Source organism: Lampris incognitus, chromosome 12 (assembly GCF_029633865.1).
Source record: "Lampris incognitus isolate fLamInc1 chromosome 12, fLamInc1.hap2, whole genome shotgun sequence".
NCBI lineage: Eukaryota > Metazoa > Chordata > Actinopteri > Lampriformes > Lampridae > Lampris > Lampris incognitus.
In genome coordinates, this window is record NC_079222.1 from 49826662 (window position 1) to 49839915 (window position 13254).

The 13254-nt window shown below is 41.2% G+C and overlaps 1 protein-coding gene across 2 annotated transcripts in view; it reads right to left on the minus strand.

Annotated features, from left to right (window-relative positions):
- LOC130121976 (solute carrier family 12 member 2-like) overlaps positions 1–13254 on the minus strand; it is a 138143-nt gene that overhangs the window by 81480 nt on the left and 43409 nt on the right. For both annotated transcript variants that reach the window (XM_056290975.1, XM_056290976.1), the window contains exons 5-14: positions 12070–12209; positions 11558–11668; positions 11143–11251; positions 10761–10885; positions 10524–10608; positions 9078–9238; positions 7895–8002; positions 7522–7645; positions 6936–7037; positions 1259–1414 (exon numbers count right to left, since the gene is read on the minus strand). In XM_056290975.1, the coding sequence (XP_056146950.1) occupies positions 1259–1414; positions 6936–7037; positions 7522–7645; positions 7895–8002; positions 9078–9238; positions 10524–10608; positions 10761–10885; positions 11143–11251; positions 11558–11668; positions 12070–12209 (1221 nt within the window). The remainder of the gene's footprint in view (positions 1–1258; positions 1415–6935; positions 7038–7521; positions 7646–7894; positions 8003–9077; positions 9239–10523; positions 10609–10760; positions 10886–11142; positions 11252–11557; positions 11669–12069; positions 12210–13254) is intronic.

The following is a 13254-nucleotide window of genomic DNA, read 5'->3' on the forward strand; positions in this document are numbered from 1 at the left end:
TTTATGGATAATTCCAAATGCCGTCTGTCATTCTGACAGAACCAACATAGGGAGCTGGCTTTGTTGACTTTTGGAGAAAACTAACATGTTATTGTCAAAGATTGGGTGGGTCCACTGGTGGGAACTGAGTGAATACTGCAAGGCAGAATTAATACAACTTTCTTTCTTCTTTCAGCTTTTTCCCTGTTTTTCAGGGGTCGCCACAGCAGATTTTACAGTTTCCATCAGGACCCTGTGAGGGCACAGCACCAATGCTGACTGTTGTTCGATCCGGTATGGTCTTGTCAATCTGCATGTTGATTTGGCAAAATTTTACGTCGGATGCACTTCCTGACACAACCACTAACCTTATGGACGGGGCACAGGTAAAGCGCTGGATGCCATTCCAGTATTCATGGACTTGCGCCCATGCCTGTCACCATGCGGAATTAATACAACTGAGAAATTAAAATCACAGTTTCACTAAAGTATTGTCAAAATGTAGCCTACATGGTAGACAGTTTTACTATAGAAGAATTTCTACCGCAACAACACATCATCAGTAAGGTAAGACTAACCTGTCTTATGGTCTAAACCACGCTAAGGTTCTGTATTAGCCGTGTTTGCAAAGTAGGCTGTCTGTGTGTGTCTGTTGTCTGTGTAAAGCAGCCTACTAGTGTAAGATTTTTTTTTCTTTTTTTAATTTTGACATATTAATCCCCATAGGGAAATTACGCTCCACATTTAACCCATCCTGGCTGTGTAGCTAAAGGGCCCAAGCAGCCGCCATGCAGCACCCGGGGACCGACTCCAGTTCGTCTTGCCATACCTCAGTCAAGGGCACAGACAGGAGGATTAACCCTAACATGCATGTCTTTTTGATGGTGGGGGAAACCGGAGCACCCGGAGAAAACTCATGCAAACACAGGGGGAACATGCAAACTCCACATAGAGGATGAACTGGGACGACCTCCAAGGTTGGACTACCCCGGGGCTTGAACCCAGGACCTTCTTGCTGTGAGACGACAGCGCTAACCACTGTGCCGCCATGCCAGTGCACTGTTAATGGGCCTTAAAAGGCCTTACTACATTTAGCATAATAAAGCCAAAGACCTTTGAGTTTGCTAACAGCTAATTAAGCGCTGTGGGCTCCTCTCTAACATGAGGACTGGGCAAGACCTGGACTTGTATTCATGTAGCAATGTTAGAACAATTTAACGGTGTTAGGCTAATGAAGAATGGCTAAGCTGTGTTCATTAGTTTGTGGCAAGTTGCTCACCTGGCTTCTTGTAGCTGACGTAGATATACAGACCCATGACGATGACATTGGTGAGGAGAGCGGCCCACCAGTTGATGACAAACATGACCACACAACACAGCACAGCTCCAGCCAGGGAGACCCACATGTTGTAGTATTTGAAGCTCGGACGCCATCCTAAGATGCCAATGCAGGGAGATGAAATTATATTAAGTAAGGACATTATGTTTGTATATACATTTAGTAAATGAATCATCCAAAATATCTTAGGAAATATTACTTATATTAAAGTTGATCCGTCAGGGATAGAATATATTTAAAAAATAAATCTAAAGTATCACCCATCTTTATTCTTCAAAAAAAAAAAACAATAAATTTCAATAAACATTATGTTACATGATATTACTGAATATTTTAGAATGAACAAGCTATAAATAGGAAATGTTGCTGATTAAAAGAGCATGGATAAATGCTTGGATTAAAGAGTGGGAGTTAGCAGCCGGTTAGGACGGGACAAAACAGTGTTAAATTAGCTAATGGGTACCATACCTTAATATCGTGTACAAAATAAAAAAGAACACAAAAAACTAAACTAGGACAAATTTAGTAACGATAAACAGTTTAAGAGTGCGTGGTTACACAATGAGGTCTAAAACAAAGGACACAAAGGGTACATTGACAGTGATGTCGCTCTCCGCCCCATGTAGCATGTTCAAGTGTACCCAAAGAGGGACGAGATAAGGCACAATGATGCCAGCAAGACACAGATGGTAGAATTTGACAGTTTTGCAGTTCATTATCTGTGTTTTTTTTGGTGCCTGCCTCTAATGGAGTCATGTACCATTTGAATCCATGTCACTGAGGTAAGTGCTTGGTGGAAAGTAGAACCAGTTAGAGAATATGTACCTGGCATTCTTCTAAAGCTTCGGTATCGAAAGGAAAAAGAAAAACACAATTCCATAAAAATGTCCTAAATGATCCAAACGCTTCAAATAATTCTGATATGCTTCCAATATTATAAATACATTCCATGGAGCACTACTGATTTCTAAACACATTGAGTACATTGTTGGTAAAATAAGTCAGCGCTATAATAAGCGCGGTTAACTACAACCATTAAAAGGTTAATCAGGTCAAGAGGATTTAATGCAGGAACTTATATTATTACTTATATTGACTGCATTTATGTCATTAATCAACTTTTAAGTGTACAATATTAATCTCAAGACAACCAAATGCTATTATGTTCTCATAGTGCCATTACCCCTTCTTCCTCAAAATCTCTAGCGCATTAGGTCTAAGAACCAATACACATTAAAAGATATCAAACTAAATGACGCAAAGTATATATAAATGTTAAAAAACCAATGACATTACATTGCAATCAGTCATAACCGTTCCCCTTGAGGCAATTATCATCAAATTACCCATGGTGTAGGATTTGGGGGTGACAGGGGTTGAGAAGGTAGAGCAGTTGTCTGGCAACTGGAGGGTTGCCGGTATTATCCTAGGGACCTCCTTGTAAAATGTCGAGGTGTCCTTGAGCAAGACACCTAACCCATAACTGCTCCTGATGAGCTGGTTGGCGTCTTGCATGGCTGACACTGCCGTCGGTGTGTTTGCGCGGGTGAATGTAAGGCATCCATTGATGATGAAGCACTATGAGTGGCTGCTGCAGCTAGAAAAGTAATATATAAATGAATCTACCACGTATTGGAGATGTTTCAGTTGAAGAAAGACACCATTATTTGGCATTTCCCTTGTGGGTCGCACCATTACACAATCAAAAGATGTGAGGAGTTTTGACTTCTTTAGTTAATATAAGCATTTGTTTCATTGAATTCTCCTTTGAGAGACATGCCATGGAGAGAAACAAGGTGGGATAAAACGTTGACTGTGTTTTTAGTGTTGTCGTGTGGAGTGCGGGGAAGTGTGTCAGAGGAGTCTGGCAGGGAGAGCTGTCGTTGGATCGGCTGGGAGAGCTTGGTCTGCTGTGTTCGGTGGACCCAGGGACCACGGCCCCTGACTGGAGCTGTGCCCGATGAGGAAATGCCGAGGGTGGCCTGACAGGACGCCGAAGCAGGGCAAGCTAAGCTAACTGCTAGCCCATGCAGACCGGCAGCTCCGACAGTCATCCTGGCTGGCGTTCGTTCTCCTGGACAGTGGAATTTTTGGCCTGTGTTGTTAACTGTTTGTGTTTTGTTTTGTTTTTTATTTTTTTGCTTTGTTCTCTCCATTTCTGGTGGTGTCGTTTTTGGGATGTGTGTTTTTATCTTTTGTGTCGCACTGCTTTGGACTGGAGGAAGCGGAATTTCATTTCTTTTGTGTACACAAGTAACCGGAAAGAAATGACAATAAATTATTCCTAATCCCTGATAAATTAAGACATGGGGCAAAGAAAGGATTGTTGAAATAAACAAAGTCGTAATGTGGTTTTTGAAAAAAAAATTCTTTACAGCTGGGGTCATAGGCTGTTTCTTTCAGCAATGTGGGACCAACACAGTTGTGTAGGTGTGGAAGAAACACAGCCCTACTGTAGTGTTATGAATAGTTTAGTTTGTTTGATTAGTATTTCATTTTCAATTTGAGAATAAAATAGATTTTTAAAACTGTTTGGTTGATGTTTGTATTCTTGTCATGGAATCTTCAGAATGCAGTTGTGACCTACACATATGAAGTATGTAGAACCATGACAGCATGCCATGACAATATGCCATGACAGTATGCCATAACAGTATGAGATAACAGTATGCCATGACAGTATGACATAACAGTATGCCATAACAGTATGCCATAACAGCAAGCCATGACAGCATGCCATGACAGTATGTCATGACAGTATGATGCCATAACAGTATGCCATAACAGTATGCCATGACAGTATCCCATAACAGCATGCCATGACAGTAAGCCATAACAGTATGCCATAACAGCAAGCCATGACAGTAGCCCGTAACAGTATGACATAACAGCATGCCATGACAGTATGCCATAACAGTATGCCATGACAGTATCCCATAACAGCATGCCATGACAGTATGCCATAACAGTATACCATGACAGTATGCCATGACAGTATGCCATAACAGTATGCCATGACAGTATCCCATAACAGCATGCCATGACAGTATGCCATAACAGTATACCATGACAGTATGCCATGACAGTATGCCATAACAGTATGCCATAACAGCAAGTCATGACAGTAGGCCCTAACAGTATGACATAACAGCATGCCATGACAGTATGCCATGACAGTATGACATAACAGTATGCCATGACAGTATGCCATGACAGCATGCCATGACAGTATGCCATGACAGTATGTCATGACAGTATGATGCCATAACAGTATGCCATAACAGTATGCCATGACAGTATGCCATGACAGTATGCCATAACATGCCAAGCCGCTGCAAATGTAAACATGAGCTGAGATGATTTTTTTTTCCCCAAATAATGTCCTTCTTGGCACATTGTATTGTTAGACATAGATCCTTTTTTGTAAATAATTTTAAACTTTTTCATTATTTTTTAAATACATTTTTGAGCTGTGAAATACATAAATAAACCATCTATGTGATGAAAACTATCAACACTAGATATTTCATAAACACTGCTTATGAATCTTAATGCTGTTAACAAGAGATAAAAACCAGTGGCACCGCCCTCCATTGTTTGAAAATGTGTGGCGTGATATGAGTCATGAGTCATGTTGGCAAAATGTTTACATGCATGGCTGCAGATAAACTGAACAGCACCAAGTTCACAACTACAACTTACAAGGCCACTCATGTTCACACTTGCCTGGGTGAAAGATATCTTGCTAGCAGAAATAAGAGCCTCTTTTGATTTTCTTTTTTCATTTACTTTTATTGCATTTTTTTTTCAGCCGCATCCTCTTGGCAACAATAATGTAACTTTAACAAAGAAATAAATAAATAAAAGGCAGCAGAATGTTCACCGTGATTAAGCTTAGTTTCAGCATGTTTCAAGTCTCTGCAATTTGATTTTCATGCCGTACTAAACAGCTGGCTGCCCGCATGGTAGGAAAACCAGTTAGCAGACAAGATCCCTTAACTATAGACAACAGATAATTTATATCCAACTCTTTTCCTTTTTTCTTTCTTTTTTTTTTTAATGTAGTAGGATTATGGTGCACTGATGCTGCTCTCCATGGCACATCTCAGGGCATACATACAGTTTGTATGCTTTTTCAGTGGCTTTTGCAGTGGCTTTCTCTGCATCTGGCGCAGGCTACGCCTACATATTGTGGGCTACAGTGTATCACCATTTGTGTGATCTGATATGGACTGCTACAATGTGCTGCAGTGCATATCCCACCCATGTCAATTCTCCCAATCAGCGCTGCAAATAATCATCCAAACTGTTCCAGATTTACTGAAGAGGCTGACTGAGGAGGGGAGATCCCTATGTTGCACATGACCCCACAGACTCGATTCCCCTCTCCCTTGTTTATCGTTGCTTAGCAACAAGTCGCATGCTTGAGCCTTGTGGCATGATTCATACTGACAATATCACTACCCATCTCCCCCTCCTGCCAAAAGTTTGCAACTTTCAAAATAGAAGGGTGGACACAGGTATTTTCCATGTGTTTCATGCCCATTTCAAAAAAATAAACTGACATTTTTCTGCCTTTTTTTTGAATGAAAAAATAACAGCTCAAAGCTTTGCATACTGAAGGCCTCTATACTAATCAAGTCCATCCATCCATCCGTTAATCCCAACCGGGGTCGCGGAGATGCTGGAGCCTATCCCAGCAGTCATTGGGCGGCAGGCAGGGAGACACCCTGGACAGGCCGCCAGTCCACCACAGGGCCGACACACACACACACACACACACCTAGGGACAATTTAGTACAGCCGATTCATCTGACCTACATGTCTTTGGACTGTGGGAGGAAACCGGAGCACCCGGAGGAAACCCACGCAGACTCGGGGAGAACATGCAAACTCCACACAGAGGACAACCCCCACAGTTGGACAACTCCGGGGCTCGAACCCAGGACTTTCTTACAATACTATACTATACTATACTAATCAAGTCAAATTTACAAATCAACCACAAGGCAAAGACCAAACCTGTCTCTCAACCCATAAATACCAAATTATTTCATCTTCAAAAGTTTATGTGCAAATTCCAATACAAAGAAATGTAATGCAATGAACTTAGTATTAACTGTCAAAAACCTAGACGGCAAAAGGCACTTTTATTCAACAATTATTATTAACAAAGCTTCATGCCTAAAGACTAGATAAAATGTCATCTTAGATGTGTTCGGTAGCTTTTCCATGGACCACTGTGGTGTGACCCGTCTTGTGAGCTGTTAACTGGGCAGGCCCTTTGAAGCATTTTAGTGGTGCCTTGCTCAAGACTCTGCTAAGGGCTTAAAGTAATTGCTTTTGAAGCCCTATCATCTTCTATTACATTTGTTGTTGAGGGCAGAATGACTCGTGACTCCGTTCTCAAGGCTGATGAAATGCCATGTTTCACAACAGGACTTCTCAGCATGATAAAATCATGTTATATCGGCCAAGAGCTTTAATGTACATTTACGACAATTTATTTAAATTCTTTGACATAAATCACAGAAATTTTATTATTTTTCAGTTCACTAGCTGTAGTGTTAAACAGTTAGCCTGGATGAATGCAAGGTTTGCTGTGTGTCGGACTGACCTGGTGAGTTTGCGAGGGAGGCATGGAACACAGAGAAGTTGATCAGCGCATAAGAGGCCAAGAAAAAGTTGGAGATGATGGGCGCAATAATGTTCAACTCAGCTGCAAAAACACAACAAGGAATACTTTTAAGACAAGCCAATATATTAAATCACATCAAAATCAGTTTTAAAACACTGAACATTAATTTTGGGGATAAAAAAACTGTCGAAATAAATAAATAAATAGAAATGTCCCTTTTTTTCAAGGACTGAGCTAACAAGAGGAAACTCTTTCATACATTTCAGCATTTAAAGATAGTTTTAAAGCAATTTATGTAAAAAATTATACATAAATGTTGCAGTAAAAATCCTTCATATACAAGGCTCAGTGTTTTCTGATTTTCACCGAAAAATACCCAGATTTTTAAACTGATTTTCACCCGGATTTTATGTTTCCACGGATCCAAAAGTTGTTCTTGTTCGTGTGAGGTTATGTAACAGTGTCCTCTTGTGGCAAAATTCGGCATGCTGGATGGCTTTGAAAAATAAAAACCGAAAATGCTGAGCCTTGTTCATACAGAATAGCAGGCAAGCTTGAACCATACCGATGAGAATGAAGGTGAGGGCAATGCAAAAGGTGAGGATGTAACCACGGAGGGGTTCGTTGTTCTTTCCATAGCCTTTGGCAAACATGCCCAGCCCGGGATAAATGTTGTCCTTACATAAAGCCTACAGAAATTGGGAAAAATCATGCAACTTTACAGGAATAATTACGCTGAACATCACAGGTTTACTTTATTTCACATTCAAAATCTACTGTCGTTACAAGTTATGGCAAGTCAAAGTCCTCACAGCAGTTGTACGTAGCTAAAAGGAGGAGGCACGGCTATTGGGGAGGACGTAGTTGTTACTGCATTCCAGAACTGGTTGAGTAATCCAATAAGTAAACAGAGTAAAAGGACTTTTGGGTTTAGTTACCTGAAAAACTTTTGGGGCGCTGACGAGAGAGGCGAGGGCAGACGACAGAGTAGCGGAGAAGATCCCTGCCGTGATGATCGGGCTGAAACCAGACACCACGCTCATCACCTGGGCACGGCAAGACAACAGAACATGCAGGAAATTAAATGAGTCAACCTTTGACAACAACACACATGACAACAATGCATTATAATTGTTGACATTAATATACCCTGGACAGGCCGCCAGGTCCTGTGATGGACTGGCGGCCTGTCCAGGGTGTCTCCCCGCCTGCCGCCCAATGACTGCTGGGATAGGCTCCTGCATCTCGCGACCCTGAGAGCAGGAGAAGCGGGTTGGATAATGGATGGATGGATGGATATTAATATACCCAATTTTAGATTTATAAATTGAAAATTTTATTTGTGATCAAAAATCTTCAAGATTCACAACCAATAGTGCATCCCGGTCCCTTAAGTCTCCTCCTCTGTGAAAGTCCTTTAACACCAGAACGACTGGGACTTCACTCCTACCTAATTTGACCATGGGCGGTCAACATGACCGCTGGTTTTTAAACTCTATATTGTGTCAAGATAAATACCCAGTTGAGATATTAATGCATTACATATGTTAGTATGTCTGTTATGAAACTAACTGACACCTACATTAACATTTTAACAACTTAAATACTATTTTTAAACAATTTAAAATGGCCCCTGTCCAACACCTGTAAATACTGCAACGCGTCGGTGGTAGTCATGGTGCGTCTGTAATGGCGTCTGTAACCAGACTTGTTGGACATAATCAAAAATCAAGTTTAGATTATTTCTCTGCACTGGAGGGCGCTAGTGTGTTTCTAGGACAGAGCAACGAACTTCACGAAGGAAATGACGCGACCAACACACGTCATAAATAGTGACATGACGCACACCATCACGCACAAATTGTGCGCCGTCTTTTTGACGGCTTATGGTGGTTTTAGGTAGATCTTATCTCAACTTGTTTTTGTGCAATTGATCTAAAACTCAATTTAATGCAAATATATGCAATTTTAGGAGCATTCAGGGAGCGGCAGGTCTGTATCTTCCCACCCCCCACCCACAAAGTTATTAAACTTTGAAAATCCAGAACGACCATAATTACCACATTGGTCGCTCTGGTGTTAAGTCTTCAAAACTCACGTTCTAACACGGCTGCGTTATACCTGAAAGTCATGGTGGAGTCCGTAGCGGCAGCTGGTTTTGTTGTTTCTGCAAGAAGAGAAGTCGTAGCCGAACTTGCAAGCAGCATCAGTGCAGTTCATCATGAACTGAGAGCTGATGGTGCTGTTCACATTTCCTGTGGCGTCTCTGACGATGCAGGACCCTGTTAAAATAACGCACAACTTGGTCAACATGTACACACTGAAATGGCACTCTTTCTTCACATTCTCTTCATTTTGTTTGCATTCTAAATACCTGCAGTATTTAAAAAGTGTATATTACAGGGACCAACAGACAGAAGGACAGAGACATACACAGATACAGGGGCTTCAGCCTTCACCTCCATTATTGCATTTTTCACCGTCACAAAGTCAAATGAAAATATATTTACACCGATTCTTCTCTTGTGCTATAAAAGTTCTTCAAAATGAATGAATCATTTAGATGTTTTTAATAATTCTATGAAAATAAAAACCTTTGATTTACTTAAAAGTATTGAACCCCTTATTTTATTCGCAGCAATCCTCAGAGCACCATAAAGTCCACTGGGAAAGAGATATTCTACCGAACTGAGCACTTGACAGAAGTGAGCGAGAGATAAACTACAACTTAAGAAAACTGAATTTCAGAGCAAGCTGGCTGAAATGGAAGACGCTGTCCAGAGATCCATCTAGATCCATCTGGCCGCTCTTGAGAGCAGTTAGGAAGCCAACATAACAATAAGATCACACCTGGACTTAGCCATTAGACGTGCTAACATCTGAGAAACCCTCTGGAAGATTTGGTGCCCTGATGAGATTTAAGTTGAACTTTGTGGTCTGAAAGCCAACCAAAGAGCTGAACAGCCAAGTAATGGAAAGCCTACACTCGAGTTTAGTCATGCTATGAGGTTTGCTTTTCATCGAGAGGGACTGGGACGCTTGTTGCTATCAAGGGCCAAATGCAGGGAAATCCTTTAAAAGAGCATGTCTGAGGCAAGACTTGTGTTCCAGCAGGACAATGATTCAAAGCACACAGCAAAAATTTCAAAGGAATAGCTTTAAAACAAGTTCACAATCAGCAAAGTCAAACGTCCATACATGAACTCCATTAAACATCTAAGCTAGAACCTGAAAATCGCTGTGCACTGCTGCCATCCAGTTTAGTAGTTGGAACAAATTTGCAAATAATTAAGGACTACTTTAAGAAGGCACTGACTATATAGATATGTCTGTCTGTCTGTCTGTCTGTCTGTCTGTCTGTCTGTCTGTCTGTCTGTCTGTCTGTCTGTCCGTCCGTCTAACTAGATAGGTAGGTGGGTAGGTAGATAGGTAGTTAGGTAGGTGGGTAGGTGGGTGGGTGGGTAGGTAGGCATATATGTATGTATGTATGTATGTATGTATGTATGTATGTATGTATGTATGTATGTATGTATGAGTGCATAACATATTTTACAGGTATTATAGTACCTGTGGAGACGGCAACCCCTAAGTAGACAATGCCGGTGATCAAGATGGCCAAGAGGGTCCCTCTGGGAATAGCTAGTTGTGGGTCCTGCGAGTGAAACAACAGATTACATGAGACACAACAAACACTGTATCACCTTATCAGCTGTTAATACTCATCAACAGGTGTGAGCATTTTTTTACACACTATCGACAAGGATGGTATAAGCTCTTGAGTACTACAAATAGCTGGTTACTAACAGCAAGATCTCCTGAGATGTTGGCACCAGCCAGAATACCAGTGGCTGCAGGGAAGAAGATGGAAAACACAGAGAAGAATGTCTGCTCACGGAAGTCTGGGCCCATGTTTTCCAGCATGATTGAACCTGACATGATAACAGAGAGAATGAAAATAAAATCAGGTGAAAGATTAGCAGAGCACACGAGCAAAAGATGAGATTGTCTACAGAGTTGGAATTCAGATGCTGAAGCGTACATCTAATTCGATTAGTTTTGTCTTGCGACTGTAAGCGTCTAAACTGGCTTTTTATAATGAGATGGTTTATTTATGACTTGTACTATCAGTTGATTACTTGAAAGATGTTTTACTCGTTTTATTTTGAGCAACGGGATGTTACAATACCGTCATAGCCGAAGAACCCCACTGATTCTTTAGCCTTGACAGGGATGAAGGATCCGATGAAGTAATTGATAATGGCTGTGATGAGAACAATGAGCAGGAAGATCTGGGCCTGTGGAGAAGCCAGTCAGAAGATGTGTATATTGAAAATATTTGCAAAGCACAAACCACCAAACTGTCTTTTAATCAATCAACCAACATATGCAAGTACATCCTGAATGTTTGATGCTCTTGATTCTCAACATGAACTGTACATTTGAGTAACATCAAAACTGCATTCCCTGGACAACATCTTCAGCATTTCCCTGCAAAATGCTATACTAGTTTTGTGAATCCTCATGTGGTTTTAGATTTAGGTACTTGACTGTTGTGCACTTGATGCTAAACAGTAAGATCAGAAAAAACAAAAAGTACATACTTTTGCCTCCCACTCCATTCCTGCCACTGAAATGCCCAAGAGCAAGATGACCGTGATGGTGCCGATGATTCGGATATCATTGATATCATCTGTCATAATAGCATCTACGTCCTATGAGAAGGTACAGGGGAACAGTTCCTTTGAATTAAAAGTTATAGCAATTTAAATAAAAAGGTTAAAACTTAAGTGTGCATTGAAGGTGGCATTCTCCAAGGTTTCTTACACAGTAACAGAACTGAAAACAAGTTATTACAGATTTGAAATGGATAAATTCTACTGTTTTCCTGGTCAGTGTTATTACTAAAGGAAGGCTGTATATAAAAAGCTGTTTTCATCTTAAATAATGAAAACCTTCTGGAATGCTATTATGTGAAACTCAAGAGGAGTTCGGGGAAATAATGAAAGTTCAGAGGAGCCAAGCTTCTGAAAAGAGACGAGGTTGAGCTTGCTCAAGCCTCTGCATTTCTGTCTAATACAGTTTGGCGGTACGATGAAGGCTCTTGTATACTTACTGCAAGAAGCTGGACGACAGTTTCAGCGAAGCCCACCACATACATGGCAACGGCTACAGCATTAGCGAAGGCGAAGATTAAACCGATAGAGCCACCAAACTCTGGGCCCAAACTTCTTGATATCAAATAGTACGCCCCTCCTGCAAGGCAAATGTAAAATGGACCTGTTGTTAGCGACAGTTGTCAAAACTCCCAACAATAACCTGGTTACAACAAAAACTGTACTGTAAGGAACTATCTGTTGGGGGAAAGCTGTTCCCCCAGGGCTGGATTGAGAACCACTGAGCTATGGAGCGTATGGTGCCTCAGGAGACGGTGTCATGTTAACTTGCGCCTTACCAAACAGCAGATTCTACAATGAAAAACTGACCAGCTGGAAGCAAATGAATTTTGTCAGGTGCACACTACACAACTTGAGCCCCAATCCACCTGTCCCAGACCAAGTTTTGAGATCTGCAGCAGAAATCCCCTGTTGGAGTCAGGTCAGCACATGTGCCCGTCTTGTAGTTTGTGAACTGTGATCAACTGTGTAGTGTGTCTGCCACTGTGTCAATAAAAAGAGAGATTTCAAAACAACATGTTGGGTAGCAAGTGGTGCAGCGATGATGGGCTCTTCAAAGTCGTGCAGTGTGTACTTGACATGAGGCAAACATGAACTGAACTGAAACTTCTGACTGTAAAAACTTTGCGGGAAAAAAAAACAGCTATCATTTGTGCAGCTTCTCCCCACATTATAAGATGCAAAATAAACCTAAAGACATGTCTTCATGCATGCTCAGTAATCCAGGTAAGGAAAATAAACCTGGAGTCATGTCTTCATGCATGCTCAGTAATCCAGGTAAGGAAAATAAACCTGGAGACATGTCTTCATGCATGCTCAGTAATCCAGGTAAGGAAAATAAACCTGGAGTCATGTCTTCATGCATGCTCAGTAATCCAGGTAAGGAAAATAAACCTGGAGTCATGTCTTCATGCATGCTCAGTAATCCAGGTAAGGAAAATAAACCTGGAGACATGTCTTCATGCATGCTCAGTAATCCAGGTAAGGAAAATAAACCTGGAGTCATGTCTTCATGCATGCTCAGTAATCCAGGTAAGGAAAATAAACCTGGAGTCATGTCTTCATGCATGCTCAGTAATCCAGGTAAGGAAAATAAACCTGGAGTCATGTCTTCATGCATGCTC